This window comes from Nothobranchius furzeri, chromosome 16, assembly GCF_043380555.1.
Source record: "Nothobranchius furzeri strain GRZ-AD chromosome 16, NfurGRZ-RIMD1, whole genome shotgun sequence".
NCBI lineage: Eukaryota > Metazoa > Chordata > Actinopteri > Cyprinodontiformes > Nothobranchiidae > Nothobranchius > Nothobranchius furzeri.
In genome coordinates this window covers 29,895,078-29,911,710 of record NC_091756.1, presented here as the reverse complement: position 1 = coordinate 29,911,710, position 16,633 = coordinate 29,895,078, and the positions used below count along the sequence as shown (strand labels likewise).

The 16,633-nt window shown below is 41.5% G+C and overlaps 1 protein-coding gene and 1 long non-coding RNA gene across 4 annotated transcripts in view; one reads left to right on the top strand and one right to left on the bottom strand.

Annotated features, from left to right (window-relative positions):
• tex2l (testis expressed 2, like) overlaps positions 1-14,780 on the top strand; it is a 45,782-nt gene extending 31,002 nt beyond the window's left edge. For both annotated transcript variants that reach the window (XM_070545535.1, XM_015963543.3), the window contains exons 3-12: positions 5,527-5,727; positions 6,098-6,431; positions 8,531-8,778; positions 9,025-9,174; positions 9,265-9,364; positions 9,795-9,930; positions 11,868-12,008; positions 12,332-12,541; positions 13,993-14,113; positions 14,208-14,780. In XM_070545535.1, coding sequence (XP_070401636.1) covers positions 5,527-5,727; positions 6,098-6,431; positions 8,531-8,778; positions 9,025-9,174; positions 9,265-9,364; positions 9,795-9,930; positions 11,868-12,008; positions 12,332-12,541; positions 13,993-14,113; positions 14,208-14,366 — 1,800 coding nt within the window. In that variant the 3' untranslated portion in view covers positions 14,367-14,780. The remainder of the gene's footprint in view (positions 1-5,526; positions 5,728-6,097; positions 6,432-8,530; positions 8,779-9,024; positions 9,175-9,264; positions 9,365-9,794; positions 9,931-11,867; positions 12,009-12,331; positions 12,542-13,992; positions 14,114-14,207) is intronic.
• LOC129166535 (uncharacterized) lies at positions 3,627-5,118 on the bottom strand. 2 transcript variants are annotated; one of them, XR_011516883.1, is made up of 3 exons: positions 4,398-5,118; positions 4,093-4,316; positions 3,627-4,028 (listed from the first exon to the last, which is right to left on the bottom strand). It is a non-coding gene; the product is annotated as an uncharacterized lncRNA (long non-coding RNA). The 2 variants fall into 2 exon arrangements; XR_008565520.2 differs by having other exon boundaries at positions 4,447-5,114.
• Positions 14,781-16,633: the final 1,853 nt, after the last annotated feature.

Sequence of the window (16,633 nt, the reverse complement as noted above, 5' to 3'; positions counted from 1 at the left end):
GTTTTCCAGCTGAAGCTTTCCTGTCGCTACGGTGTAGAGTGCGGCCCGGTAGTTGCACTGACGCATCAGGAATGTCCTCTCGTAACCAGGACTCCGTCACGACCAGAACGCGGCAGTCCCGAGTGAGTGAATGAGCTGTGAGTAGTAAATCCAATTCGTCGATTTTGTTGACAATAGATCGTGAGTTGGTCAGGAAAATGCTTGGGAGTGGTGGTTTAAATGGCTGCCTCTTTAGTCTGGCTTGCAGGCCAGACCGGCAGCCCCGCTTTTGTTTGCGTTCCTTCCGTCTCCTACGACACGTAACTGAGCCAACAACGATCCACGGAGCGTCCAGTGGCCTCGCTATATTCGGAGGGATGTTGTGGGAGCTTTGATACTCCTTTGTAATGGGCATCCGGCAATTGTATCCAATGCTGTATAGTTCCCCTCGGTTGTACGTGAGTTTCGCTCCACAATAGTCCATAATAAAACATAAAAAGATGACACAAAACATGGTAAAATGCCTAAGTGAAGAGCTTAGAGCTGCTGCGTCTGTGCGCGCCGCCATCTTTCTCATTTAGCACAAAAGTGGCACGACATGGACAAAAATCATAAATAATTCTTCATTCTGGGTTTGATTTACTGCTAAATGCAGCAGCACTTTGTTTATAATCAGTTTCAGTTGCACTTCCTGCTTGTTTGAGCAAAAAATTAAGCTTTAAGAAGTTTTATTTCTGGAATTTATTTATTATCATTGTCATTAAATTGAAGTTGGACAGATGACTTGATTATGGCTTGAAAATTTCAAAGTTAAGGACTTGGACTTGACTTGGACTTCCACATCATTGACTTTGGACTCGACTTGGACTTGGTTGTCTTTGACTTGGACTTGACTCGAGACTTGACTGGAAAGACTTGTGACTTACTTGTGACTTGCAAAGCAGTGACTTGTTCACACCTCTGCAGTCCACCATAAACCATCAAAGAATACTATGAAGCAAATTCATCCTTTTTATAAATAAATAATTTATAAGTATGAAACACTGAAAACTCATCTTTTAAATTGTATTTCTGGTCATAATCGGTCACTCCGAGTTTTTCATGCAGGCTGAACCTGAAAATAATCTCCTATATTAGCTTCTGATAGAAAATAGACGAAAAAATTCTAGGATTTGAAAATCCTGAGAGATCAATGCCACACTGTCACGTAACATCCATGGACTCACCCATCTTGACTCACGATGGGGGAAGGCTGCAGTTGGGTTAGGTCAACCAGCAAACAGCAGAGAATGCCTAGTAGAGGCTAACGTTGGCATTAGCAACTCTTTCACACAGCCGAACTCCTCCAGGCTTGTGCTATTTGTGGAGATTAAACATCAACACTGCAGAGCAAACAGAGTTAGTGTATAGTCACATTACTGTTAGCCATCTGATCGGGGAATCAGATCACAAATCCCGTTTCCTGAATCTCAGCTCTGATGTGGTTCACTTCTAGTTCCTAAAAATGGTGCACCAGACGGAGCAAAAGCCAAAGAAAAAACACGCATGTTAGGATTACTGACTAAATTGTTAACTGCATTATTGTATCCTTATTTCTTAGCAACTTTGGATAAAAGCCCCTGCAAAAATAATAATACATTGAAGCTTATTTCCTGACCCCCCCCCCCCCCCCTAAAAAAACACACACATACTTCCTAAGAGACCTTTAAGGGGCAGTTAAATCCTTATGATAACTTTACCAAACTATTCCATTTCATTTGTGTATTTTCTGTGTTTGGCATGTTAGCTGTGGTAGACATATTGACTCTAAATTTCAGCCAGTTGTAGATTTACACCCACCTAAATGATTATTAGGAACACCATACTAATACGGTGTTTGACCCCCTTTCACCTTCAGAACTGCCTTAATTCTACGTGGCGTTGACCCAACAAGGTGCCGAAGGCACTCTTTAGAAATGTTGGCCCATATTGATAGGATAACATCTTGCAGTTGGAGATGTGTGGGATGCACATCCAGGGCACGAAGCTCCCGTTCCACCACATCCCAAAGATGCTCTATCGGGTTGAGATCTGGTGACTGTGGGGACCGTTGTAGTACAGTGAACTCATTGTCATGTTCAAGAAACCAGTTTGAAATGATTCGAGCTTTATGACATGGTGCATTATCCTGCTGAAAGTAGCCATCAGAGGATGGGTACATGGTGGGCATGAAGGGATGGACATGGTCAGCAACAACACTCAGGTAGACTGTGGCATTTAAACTATACCCAGTTGGCACTAAGGGGCCTAAAGTGTGCCAAGAAAACATCCCCCACACCATTACACCACCACCACCACCAGCCTGCACAGTGGTAATGAGGCATGATGGAGCCATGTTCTCATTCTGTTTACGACAAATTCCGGCTCTACCATTTGAATGTCTCAACAGAAATCGAGACTCATCAGACCAGGCAACATTTTTCCAGTCTTCAACTGTCCAATTTTGGTGAGCTTGTGCAAATTGTAGCCTCTTTTTCCTATTTGTAGTGGAGATGAGTGGTACCCGGTGGGGTCTTCTGCTGTTGTAGCCCATCCACCTCAAGGTTGAGCGTGTTGTGGCTTCACAAATGCTTTGCTGCATTCCTCGGTTGTAAAGAGCGGTTATTTCAGTCAAAGTTGCTCTTCTATCAGCTTGAATCAGTCAGGCCATTCTCCTCTGACCTCTAGCATCAACAAGGCATTTTCGCCCACAGGACTGCCGCATACTGGATATTTTTCCACTTCACACCATTCTTTGTAAACCCTAGAAATGGTTGTGGGTGAAAATCCCAGTGACTGAGCAGATTGTGAAATACTCAGACTGGCCCGTCTGGCACCAACAACCATGCCACTCTCAAAATAGCTTAAATCACCTTTCTTTCCCATTCTGACGTTCAGTTTGGAGTTCATGAGATGGTCTTGATCAGGACCACACCCCTAAATGCATTGAAGTAACTGCCATGTGATTGGTTGATTAGATAATTGCATTAAGGAGAAGTTGAACAGGTATTCCTAATAATCCTTTAGGTGAGTATATATAGTGATTACTTGATGAGAATTTTATTTGAATCTGTCTTGGTTCATTGGTTTAAAGACACACAAAAAAGTAAAAATACTACCACCTGTCTTTCATTTAGTGGTGGGTGATATTAATTCTTTTCTTTCCTTTGATCATGAAACCTGTACAAGGAGGCACAGACCAAAGAAATGCACTGCTGTAGTGTCACACCTAATCTGATTAATCGTGGTTACAAAAAAGGCATGCAACAAAAGCATTTCTGCCTGCTCTTTGAATGAGCAATGGCCACTTATAGCATGGCAGTGTTCTCAGTTTCAGCTAATTTCATCCACACAAGAACACTGTTGAGAGTTTCAGACACTCAGCTGCTTTCTGCACAAATTAAAGCTTTGTTATATTACAGAAATCTGCAGCTGTCGAGGTGTTCGTGTTGTAAAACAGTCAGTGAGGAAAACTGCTGGAGCCGCAGTTGTACAGTAATTACTGCTCTTCTTCTGGCCGAGGCTGACACCAGACTATCGGAAAGAGACGCCACCGCACAGACTGTCAGTTCACAGGCAATTAGTGAGAAACACAAGCTGGCATTTGTCAGCAAGTTTTTCGTGTTAGAGAAGGAAAGTTGCTGGAAAACAGGTTAACAGTCTCGGCTTTGAGATAATTCCCTTGCAGTCCGGTTTCAAGATGAAAACACTTGAAGGCAAGTTCCTGAACAAATTACTGGGCATTTTAAAGTGACAGTGTGTATTTTCCCTGGCGACAGAGGGCAGTATGTACCTAAGTCGTTGCAATGAAGTGGTATTTTTGTTTGAGAAAGACCAACAGAAAGCCATCAGGGTCAAAAATCCCTGGGAATGTGTCATGGTGGGTGGCAGTTTCTTGACCCACGACATGCAGAATCACAACACTGAGAACCGGTGAGTACGTAAAACGTCTTTATTATTAGGTGAAGAGTAACGGGAAAAACGGGAACAGACGCAGTGCAGGACTGGCAGCAAGATTCCAGGAGGAGATTCTGAGAAAGGAGACAGAGTGAGTATTTGGTGGGAATGATGGAGGATAATCTTAAGGGAGCTTACTGATTGTAGGTAGTGGTGGGCAGCTCAGGGAGGGCTAGGTCTGGTCCGGGTGAGCAGGAAGGATCCAGAAGGTGAAGCAACCGTTGAACCAGAGGGGAGGTAGGAGCAGAGGTTTGGTGTGAGCAGGTGAGCGGCTGAGAGCGGGCGGCCAGGGGAGGAGACAGCGTGATCTGGGTTGCAGGAGTCCAAGCTGGTTATGGAGATGGTGGGGTGTGGAGCGAAGCCTGGAGCAGAGCAGGGAAGAGTAGTCAGGGTTTTCTGGCGACAGAAATCCAGCAAAAATTCATAAGATCAAACAAGCGCACTGGAACTAGAAAACCCACGAGATCGAGACAGGTAAAAGGCTAGAGCTACCCAAACAGAGTAATCATCCAGCGGAATGAAGTGTCACACTGCTCCTTAAATCCCCTGGGCCTTGATGACAGGATTAGCTGCAGCTGGAGACTCTCAGACACGCCCACCTGAAACAATGCTCAGAGGAAAAGGGTTACATGCAGGAGGCTCACCACGGACCGCGACAGAATGCAGCCAATAGCAAAATGACAACATCAGACTTCCTTTCAACACTGGCAACGAGTGACGAGGTAAATGTGTAAAACAACAAAGTTTATGAATGGTGAACGTTTTGTAACTGTTCATTACAAATCAGTAAATGCATTTTGTCCTCACAAGCTCCCGTAGAGAGAAACATGGCGTCTAATATGACGTCGCCCATGACTCCCTTTTCGACCTGATTCTTATGGTTACATATATGTTATGAAGCAGCCAATAGTTTTCAACAACTGGACATCATTTAGTTCATTTTCAACAACAGTTCGATGGATCTTTCCAGAGGTTAACAGTAAAAGCTACACATTGTGTCTTTAAATAAAACAATAAAAAACCATTAAAACAATGTTTTTGTGCAACAACTTTCTTGCTTTTTAAATTTTTCATCTTAGTTTTTGCTCAGATGAAAAATAGCAATGATTAATTCTCATTTAATTCATTTATTCTCATTAGCAAAATCTATCCAAGAACTTTCCCTTTCCTTCTTTCCTTGTTTTTTGTGTGTTTCTTGCAGCTGGGAGCATTTATACTGCAGGACCATTATTTTCAGACTTGCAAATGCTATAATTGATATGAACCAATGAAGTGACAACATAAGGTGTAGCACAGCTCTTTCTCATTGCAGCAGAGTTTACGCAGTAATGATCCAATTATAGTGTAGAGAAAACCTCAGTTATGCTTAAACACCCACTACTGCATCCCCGGCTAAAAAAAGAAGAAGTTGTTCATTTTGATGGTTTAGACAAAATTCAAAAGCCCACAACTCCAAACTGAGAAGAAAACCAGTTTAAAAATCTACCTTTTGCTCTTTTGTTCCCATTTTTTGTGCGATTATTTCCTTTACTAAAGCTGCAGCAAGTACACTTTTATTGTTCTCTTTTTCAGGGCTGGATGAACAAGATCCACGATTATGACCCAGAAACCTGCCATCCTGCTCTGACTCAGTCCGTCTTTGCCACCCTGGAGGGGTCCTGTCTCCGTCTGGACTACCCACACGCTAACATTTGCCGCAGGGCCACATATGAAGACAGACTCCACGAGGCCGTCTTCGTCAAGTCACGCTCCTTTCAGCTCGCAAAGAGCAAAGTAGGAACACCCTCTCAGGAGCAGAGTTTACTTGAGGAAGTTATTCATTTTTCATCTGCCCTTCTATTATTTGAGAGTTCAGATGAGACAATGTAGTCTTCATAAATGTCAGCTTATACAGAATATTGTGTTTTTATCAGTGTTTATGTATCAAATTAACTGATGCATCTGGTTTTGAATAATCGATGCAGGAATCGATCAGTGACATTTACAGTGACATTTTTACCACCTTGTTTCAAAGTACAACTCACACCTAAAAGCCAAAGATACTGGATACATTTATGTCCATTTTAAAACATCAATTAGATTAATTTTTTTTATTATTATTATTTTTTTGCAACAATTAAATTATGCCGTCATTCTTCCAAAGGTATACCTGTTGCCGCCTTTGTTGGCTCGGAAGAGGCTGTGGAATCCCAAGTATCCCATCTGCATCCAGCTAGCTGGAGGGTCAGAATCTCCAGAGGCTGAAAGAGGAGGGCTGGTGGAGAACCATGAGGAAGATCCAGGCAGTGAACCTGCAACAAACCCAAAGCAAACCGGCCTCAAACAAACCCACGACCCCACAACCATACTTTATCTCTTTGGCCGCACAGGAAGAGAGAAAGAAGAGTGGTTTCACCATCTTCTGCTGGCATCTGCAGACTCAGAGACAGAAACGGAGAGGGAGGAAGAAAAACGTGGCAGATGCGTGTCCCGACTGGGTACGAGAAATGTTATTAATGTATCATATGAGTGAAGTTATAATCGATGATAATGTATCTTGGAAGCCACATATAAACAATGTGAAAACAAAAATAGCTAAAACAATTTCCATGTTACATGGAGTAAAAGGGTCACTGGATGATAACTCATTATATTTATTATATAATTCACTTATTGCACCATATTTGAACAATTGTATAGAAATCTGGGGCACAACATATAAAACTTATACAAATTCTATCTATATATTGCAAAAAAAAGCAATAAGAATCATTACAAGGAATAATTACTGAGATCCATCTAACCCGTTATTTATAAAAACAAAAACATTAAAATTCTATGACCTAGTGGACTACAATATTTCTACATTTATGTATAATGCAAACAAAAAAAACCTTCCTAAAAATTTACTTAGAAGATTTATAAAAAGACAGAGTAAAAATGAACTAAAAGGACATGAATTATTTACAACACCTAAGCATAGAATAATTATAATGGAGCGCTGTGTCTCTACATATGGAGTTAAAATATGGAATAAGCTAGGCAATGTAATCAAGGATGCAAAAGCAATGTTTACTTTTAAAAAACTAATTAAAAATGAAATACTGGAATCATTTACGTGCAAATCAATTATATAAAAAAATTAAAAAAATTAAAGCTATAGAGATGTGTGTATGTATAAATATGTATGTATGTTTGTTTATGTGTATATGTAGTGGACATACGTGTGTATGTCTATATGGATATGTATAAATGAAGTATGTGTGACCATATGGGCATGTGATGCACTTTAATGTGTGTATGTATGAATAGGTATATGTGCAAAAATCCTTTTGCTTTTTGAATTATTATTATTACTATACATTTTTTCGTTCTTCTTTAAAAATTGAACTCAAGTCAGCTAACCGGTCGAGCAATTACTTTGTACAGGCTAATTGATAATTATTGTTATTTCATTGTAAAAATGTCATTTTAGTTAAAAATGGGCAGATAACATAAGTTTTCTTCTTTCTGTTCCCTTTTCATTTTCTTGGTTTGAGAAACCTCAATTTATTTGTTAGTATTGTTTTCAATTTTAATAATAAATGAAAAAAAAAGTTCTTTAGAGAAGTCATCTGTATAAACATTACATATGTCTGGATTATGGATTACATATTCGGATGGTCTTCCTAAGCCATTTTCCATCAAGTGAATAAAATCAAATCAGCTTTCCTTTAAAAATATCATTGAGCTTGAAAGGGGAATTTAGTTCATATCTCATGTTTAATGTCACACGCTACGGTTGTATTAAAAGTTTTAATTTGATAGGTCGACACCTTTCAAATATCTCAGGGTCTTGTTCACAAGTGAGGGAAAGATGGCTCGGGAGATGGACAGGTGGATTGGTGCTGTGTCTGCAGTGATTCGAGCGTTGTACCGGTGTGTTCTGGTGACGAGAGAGCTGAGCCGGAAGGTGAAGCTCTCGATTTGCCATTCGATCTACGGTCCTGCCCTCATCTATGGTCACGAGCTTTGGGTAGTGACCGAAAGAACAAGATTGCAGATACAAGCGGCCGAAATGAGTTTAGAGACAGAAATAGGGTGAGAAGCTCGGTATTCTGGGAGAGGCTCGGAGTAACGAAGACATGAAATCCAGTTCTCAAATAGAAAATTCAAGCTCTCAACATGTGGCAGATTAAATCCCTCATATTTGCTTCACATCAGTTCAGTTTCACCTCAATTTGGACAACAACACGAACACGATTATCTACTTCAACAACTTGGAAACAGACTCAAGTTCCTGTTTTAATTCCCTTCCAGGAGCACTTTAGCAAATATACTGAAAATATAGATTATTTGGGAAATAAAACTCGTTCTTTCAAAAGAAGTTGAAGTTGGATCCACAATTGAGGGCAAGTATCTCGCCTGGAAAGCCACCCAATACATGTGAAAATCTTTTTGCTCCCATTAATCTATGAGAGGAAGTACCTCTGAAGAGGGGGTGAAATGATGCAAGGAACCAAGAGAGCAACAACAATAAATCTGATGAAAAAACTGAGGACTGGGAGTGCTGACTACTGATAATTCTGACATCTTTATGCTGTCTGTGTGTTTTCAGGGAACCCAACAAAATGCATTCATGTCCCAAGGAGCAGAAGCCCCAGCAGAAGGGGCAGCAGCGATGAAGATGTCCCCTCCACACCTCCAGCTCATTGTCCTTCTGCCGTCCACTACAGTTGCACCAGGGGTCTCCCTGTGCTTGACTATCCCAGTTACATGGCTCAAATCCTGACTGCAGAGGAGGCAACACCCCTCTCTAGTCCTGGAGCAAGCAGTGCAGAGGCAAGCTCCACCATCAGAGGGAATGTAAGTTATGTTCTTGTTTGCTCATGCAATGGTGGCCATCTTGACTTGGGTTTATCTCATGAGTTAATCAAGTAGAGACATGCATCCATTGATCACTTTCTGACAGTTTTGTGAAAATCTATGCAGTCTTTCAGAAGCCGGACAGCAATTTTAATAAACCTTGTAGATCATCATTTGCTTCAACTAAGTGATTCTTCTGAGATCTAGATTTCTCTAAACTTTCTTTGTTCTCGCCTCATTTGCCAGTGTACCTGTGATCAAGCAAAAGTCCCTGAGAAGAGCCAGACTGCATGGATTAATGCTCTGATTGGTCGAATCTTCTGGGATTTCCTTCGAGAAAAACGTTGGGTCGATGCCGTCTCCCACAAGATTCAGAAGAAGCTGGGCAAAATCAGAGTGAGAACGCTTTTAATAACAGTCACTGGTGCACAGAAATGTAACTAAAGCTATACCACGCTAACCTTTGGGACGTAATCCTTCCTGCAGCTGCCTTACTTCATGAATGAGCTGACTCTGACTGACTTGGACATGGGCTGCTCTATGCCACAAATCACTGCTACCTCCACACCAGAGGTCAACCACAGAGGTGAGTACACAAACAAAAACGTGGAAACATCGGCCTGTCGCTAATGTTATTATAGCTGATCCACCGAGCATCAAGTCAGATCCTTTCCCAATCTGTCTAATCTGATTTTTGACAGTTTTTTTGCTTATTTGCGCTAAAGGGAAATGTTTCCTTCCAAGAGTGAAATTGTGCTTTATTGTCATCTTTTTCATCTAATTTGCTGTTACACAGTTTTGCATCAGTGGATCATCCTCTTTATCAGCTTTCCCAGTATATTTTTTGCTTAGCTCCTAACTAATAATCCACCGTAATTTATTAGGAATTTAATTTCAAGGTCTGATCGTCTCTTGGAAAGCTGTTTAATCTGCCCTCTAAGCTGCATGTGTCCAGATAAAGAGCCACCTATAGGAGTTTAGCTTCTGGCTGGCTACATTTGTCGTGCCCCCTGCAGGCCTGTGGGTGGAGCTGCAGCTGATGTACACTGGTAATCTGCAGATGACCCTACAGACCAAGTTCAACCTGTCCAAGCTGGGTAAAGAGGACAGTCAGGACACGGGACACTGTTTGAGTGACGCCACTAGCTCACGGTCAGTGACACACAATGCAGCTGTTTTATACCCAAAGTGGACAAAAAAAATCATATTTTGCTATTTTACTGCAAAATATGTCAACATTTTGATAATCTTTATAGGATTATTCCATAAACTGTTGTCTCAAACTGAGAATTTTATGCTAATTGCTATGCTACAAATCAAATTTTTGTCCTCAAGGTTGCTTTATTTGGTTTAGGGTTAGGGTTAGGGTAGGGTTAGGGTTATTGCTTTTTTCACACGAAAATGGATCTTTTTAAAAACTCCGGCCAAAGTGAAGATCTGCGTTTTCTCCGTTTTGGGTGTCTGCGTGTGGACAGACAAAACCGGAGTTTTAAGGTCCGCAACGTCACTTTCCGCGACGAAAAAATGCTGACATCACGTGTGCGACCTGTGTTTACACTAGCCGACAGCATGGATGCCCTCAGAGCTGCGCTCGCTTTATCAATTGTCCAAGCGCTTTTTGCTTGTTTGTGTTTGCAAGCGGAACTACTGCTCCTTGCGGAAGACCACAGACGAAGGACGAGGTTAAGAACGGGGGAAGTACTGCCGCCTACAGGTCTGGCATGTCCTTAACAACGTATTTATCAGGCTACGTGTGGACAGAGTTTTTTTTTCAAACAAGGTGGTGTGGATGCAAGTTTTTAGAGGGACGGATATTCGTTTTTAAAAAAAAAACCGGCTACGTGTGGACTAGGCCTTATTCTTAGGTCATGTTAGTTTCCTCCCTGATTAGTAACTCAGTTCACGTGGTCTCTCTCCCCACACACCTGCAGTTCATCTCCTTCTCATCCTCCCCAATGTATAAAGCCCTGTCTGTGTCTCAATGTTTTGTCGGTCCATTGTTTGGTGTCAGCGTTGTTTTGTGCCTCGTCTCTGGGTTTTGTGCTCTATGTGAGCTTTCGTTCTCCTGGTGTTCAGGACTTTGGTTTTTGGCTTCCTGTCCTTTTGGATTGTTTTGTTCCTCATCCTAATAAAAAGGATTGTACTTTTAAACCGCTCCTGCCTCGGGTCATCTGGTCTTTCTGCATCTTGGGTCCTAACCTCCTCCTAACTCGCAACGTGACAAACCCACTGTGCCTCCTGAGGTTTTGTTGTCCAATGTGTAGACATGTGTAGTCATTATTTTGGCATTTTAGTGTCTCAAATTTCAAATCGAAATAATCAGCCTAAAACTGTAAGTGTAGCTCCCTCTTCAGGTTAAAAGTCTGCACTAGATTTAATTTGATTCGGCTATTATTTATGGTTAAGAGGTACCCAGTGATGTTGCCTGCCCTATTTCTTATTTTATGACTGCACTGAGCTGAGTCTTGGCCACGCCTTCAGCTGGCTCGGCCACTCACGAGCTGATTTGAAACAATACGCCTTTAAAAAACATGCTTCTTCCTTTCTTCTGATGAGGGAGCTGGAGAGAACCCCTCCAGTGTGCTGCTGTTTCTCTGTCTACTGAGTGGTGTGTGTGTGTGTGTGTGTGTGTGTGTGTGTGTGTGTGTGTGTGTGTGTGTGTGTGTGTGTGTGTGTGTGTGCGTGTGTGTGTGTGTGTGTGTGTGTGAGTGAGTGTGCGTGCGTGCGTGCGTGCTTGTTACCAGCTCGTTTCTACAATGGAGAAACTCCTAGAGCATGTGGGGATGGGATGGGTGACGCTGTCAGTCACTGCTGCAGCACTGCTGTCTCGATCCGCCGGGCGACGCCTCCTTTTGGTGCATTTTTCAAACAGGAAGTGTGAGTGAAGTGAAACTCTGGTAGGGGGTTGACTTCAACTACAGCAACTCAATGGACTAAAGATGGATTTGTGTGCCTTCACTCTGACAGAGATATTAGACATTTTCACAGTAAAGCCTCAGATATACTCTAAAACATCAGTGTGGGTGCTTCTGTCGATACAACAGATGAAGCATTTCCTCATCTGACTTGTCTGTGTGTGTACCCTCCAGCACTAAGCCCATCCTCAGTGTGTTGGCAGACAGTGATGAAGAGTCCTCCAGCGCAGCTTCATCAGACGAGGAGGAGCTGCTTCTCTCTGAGCCCCAGGGTCCGGTGGGGGACAAAGGCTCCACACCAACGGCAACCGAAGGGTAAAATAAATAGTTGCATCGGAATGAGTTCATATTACAGTTTTATGAACCAATTTGGATAAACAGTTATCTTACCTAAATGTAGGAGAAACCTTTGTGTGACTTTTCATAACGAAGTGTTAGTTCTACCCTTCTGTTCTGTGACTGCTCATTTTCCAAAAGCAGAAAAAAAAACTGCACTGACATCATACTCCAGATGGCTTCTGATTTCATTTACACGTCAGAGCCCCATCCCTCTGCAAACGTTTGACTTCAGCGTCTGAGCATTAGATCTGCTGCCAAACGCAGGGTCACTAACAGTCCCCTCTAATCCTCTTTTACAGGACAGGGGGAGGAAAGACTGGAAAGAAGATTTTAAGATTGGTGGACAAAATCACTAAATCCAAATACTTTCAGAGGGCCACGGAGAACGAGTTCATTAAAAAGAAGTTTGAGGAGATGTCCAACACCCCCCTGCTGCTCTCCGTGGAGGTTCGAGAGTTGTCTGGGACTCTGGTTGTCAACATCCCACCGCCCCCTACAGACAGGATATGGTATGACCTGAGAAACTGCTCCTGCAGAAATAATGGTTAGAATAAAGAGTTACAATAGATGTACTCGTTTAAATTTAAAAGAAACAAGGTCTTAAAACATTTAATTAAAAACACATTTTGACTCTGCAAGAAGGTCAGCTACCAAATCTTATTCAACAACCAGATTAGGATTGAAGCAGATTAAGTTTTTACAGGTCCTACACGCCTCACAAACACTATGAGCCAGTTTTCTCTTTGGAAACGATGACAGTGACACAGATGTATAGTGGTCTTTCTTTCTTTCTTTCTTTCTTTCTTTCTTTCTTTCTTTCTTTCTTTCTTTCTTTCTTTCTTTCTTTCTTTCTTAAAAAATAATTGTAGGAAATTTGAACTTGCTTTTACAGTAATCCAATTTATGACAGAAAACATGCAACAAGAGCCTAAATTAATTTAAGTGGCTCATTACTCTCACATTGTTAACAATCCGTGTTAGTGTCATTAGGGTCACCATAGTAACCACATCCAGTACAAACACATGCCTATTGTCTGGACAGACAGTCACTGTTTCAAAACCAAGAACTAAAAATAAAATAAACATAACTGAATGACAGAATGTTTGTGTTGCTGTGTTCGAAAGTGTTTTACGTAGAAGGTATCACAAGTTAAACGATCCTTTACAAATATCAGCCTTAATGTGACACACCATAAAAACAGCAACACTGGAGGGCTTTAATAGAAAACGGTCTATAGGTTTAAAGCAAAATGAGACACGGTGGGTGAAAGTGACAACCTTATCTGCATATTGATGTACAATTTATACAGTTAGAGAAATATGGAAGGAGTAAAGAGAGTTTTATTTGCAAATACTTCTGAAAAGTTTACAGGGATCAAAAGTTAATGAAAGACATCATCATAACTGCAAAGTGAGTATATCACTGTGCAGTCTATGAAAGTCAAAACATATTTTTTTGCAGGATATGACTAATAAATCAAGACAGGAATGTAATATTAATGATCAAAAAGTCATAATTATGCTTCATTGGCATCCTATAGCTCTTTTCCATCGGCAGGTCTGGAACGGTCCGGTCTGGTTATTTCTGGACGGTATGTTCCGTATGGGTCTGGAATTTTCAGACGAGCGTTTCAATCGCAGTTTGGGCCATCACGTCAGCAGGCGGGGTTAAACGAACCATCATGCACGTTTTTTAAAGTTGTGAAACAATTCAGTATGTCTGTGCTGCAATAACTGGTCTATAGAGCTAAAGACAAAAACAAAATTCTTACCACAGCCTCCACATGTGACTCCAGAGTGCAGTCGCTAAGTCCAGAAGCCTGCCTTGCTCCTTCGGCGATAAATAGCATAAATTCAGTCGAGCACTGAGAGTGCAACAACGCTAAATGGAAATGTGCTCAGTTTGACGCGAAACCCTTCCAGCTGTGAGCTTTGCATTTTTAATAAAGACTTTGTGCAGGTACAGCTTCTGCTCGCCGCCCAAGCTGGATCTGCATGTGTGTCCCAAACTGGGGGAGAGGGAGGTGACTTTCTGTCACGTAACTGAGTGGATTGAGAGGAAACTTCAGGATGAGTTTAAGGTAATAAAAAAAAGAAAAAACAATGCAAATAAAGTCATTCATCACAAAGGCAATCCTGCTTTTAACACGGGTTTTTGCTCTTTGTTCTGTTTAGAAAGTCTTTGTGCTGCCCAACATGGATGACATCTATTTTCCCCTGATGCACTCGGCGGCGGTTAACTCGCATTCCCAAGAATCTCAACAATCCAAAAACTCCTCCACAGAGTCCATCGAGAGGATTCAGACAGAAAATATTAGGGAAGGACCAAACTAGTGCCTCACTTTTAATGAGCAGCAAGCTTCTTTGTAAAACAGATTCAAACTTTGTCATTATGTCAATTTAAACTTGCCTGGTTGGAGTTGAAATCCCTCGTTTTGTTGGAACTAAAGGTTTCTCTGTGTTTGATGTTTAGGACTGGCCTTGTTCTGATGTGAAAGGGATAGCTCAGGTCTTTTGTAGATGGGTTCTGTGTAGGGATGCCCCGATACCGGTATCTGTAAAAGTGAACCGATACCAGGAACTAACACCAATGCAGTTGCTTGAAAGTAGCTTCACTTCACTTGTAATTTCTGTTCACCTAATATTTTAGTTTTGTGATGTTTTCTATTCATATATTTTACTTTTTGTCTACCTCATGTCATTTCCTGTTGAAGGCAGAGAAGAAAATAAAACCTGTATTCTAATTCATAGCATTTTTTTGTGTGGCAGAAGTATCGGTAATCGGTGTCAGCGAGTACTCAGATCCACGTATCGGTATCGTATCAGTTTGGTGGTATCGTTGCATCCCTATTTGGTGGAAAGGTCTAGAACAATTAACCAATTGCCCGTGTGTAAAGAACTGTGTGAATTACCTCAGTTTGAAGGTTCAATATGGAACATGGACACTCTGGCAACATCTGGTGTTTAGAAGTAGTAGCTGCAACAACAGAAAACATTTTCCAGGTGTTGGTTCACTGCTGACATGTTAAGTGGACAGCCAGGACCATGTTCAGTGACAAATCGTTCAGGACAAGGACTAATTTCTACTAAGTTTATTTTACAACAGCATTTACCGTTAGAGCATCTTCTGGGCTCAGAATCAGCTGCTTGACTTGTCAAGTCTGCCATTTTACACAGTCCCAGCCTTGCCTTGCTGCCGAATAGTACTGTTTATGAAATGGTGCGTTTTTAATTACACACTCATATTAAATGAAATGCTAGAGCTTTAGGCAGAGGAAATTGGCTAGCTACCTGTAGCAAGTGTTTTTTTCACACTGGAAGCATCAGCAGCGCGGAACAGCTGCAGAACGTCACTGCTTCTAAAATAATCCATTATAGTCTATGGGGGTGATTCAAACCAGCTGCGATGCAGACATTTTCAAGCGCGTCCCAGAAGTGGCTTGACGTGCCGCTTAAGATAGGATCAGGTTCTATTTGGCCGCGAGCCACTTCTGGGACACAATTTCCGCAGTTAACATAGGTAAACCTCAGGTAATTTTCAAAATAAAAGACTATTGCAGCAATACAATTTAATATCTATGTCAATACATGTGATCTAACAGCTTATTTAGGCTCATGAGGACAGCAGTAGCTCAGTAGGTAGAGTGGGTTGTCCAGTAATTGGAAGGTTGCAGGTTCGATCCTGCTATGACCAGAGAATGCTGCTGTTGTGTCCTTGAGCAAGATATTTAACCCAGCTTGTCTGCTGATGCTGGTCGGAGGGACCGGTAGCACACGTGCACAGCAGACCTCGCCTCTGTTAGTGTACCCCAGGGCAGCTGTGGCTACACTGTAGCTCACCATCACCAGCTTGTGAATGAGTGAGGCACCTTGGGGGTTGTAGAACCCAAAGAAGGTGCTATACAAATACAGGTTCGTTACAGAAGTGCAGCTGTGTGTTTCTCATGGCTTAAATCCTAGCAGTGGAGAGCATCATATAGGAAATCGAACGTGATTTCCTTCTTTTTGGTTTAATGGCGGATGGCATAAACTCTTTTATCTGGCAAGCTAAGCGAAGAGGATGGCAAAGAAGTCACAGCCAAGACTCTCTTGTGTACTGGCACGCAACGAAACTTGCTGCTGTTCTGCACCACTGATGTCTCCAGTCCAAAGTACGGGTTAAACAATTGTTAATCAACATCTCAAACCTTTTTTGACAAATATCACCTGAAACAAATGATAAAATTATTATCTATCTATCTATCTATCTATCTATCTATCTATCTATCTATCTATCTATCTATCTATCTATCTATCTATCTATCTATCTATCTATCTATCTATCTATCTATCTATCTTTCTATCTATCTATCTATCTATCTATCTATCTATCTATCTATCTATCTATCTATCTATCTATCTATCTATCTATCTATCTATCTATCTATCTATCTATCTATCTATCTATCTATCTATCTATCTATCTATCTATCTATCTTTCTTTCTATATCTGTCTGTCTGTCTGTCTTCCGGTCGGCAACAACATGGCACCTGTGCTTGGCTTAGCCGCAGTCATCGGCCACTTTTTCAAACTTTTCTCCACTAACCTCCTCTTTTCCACC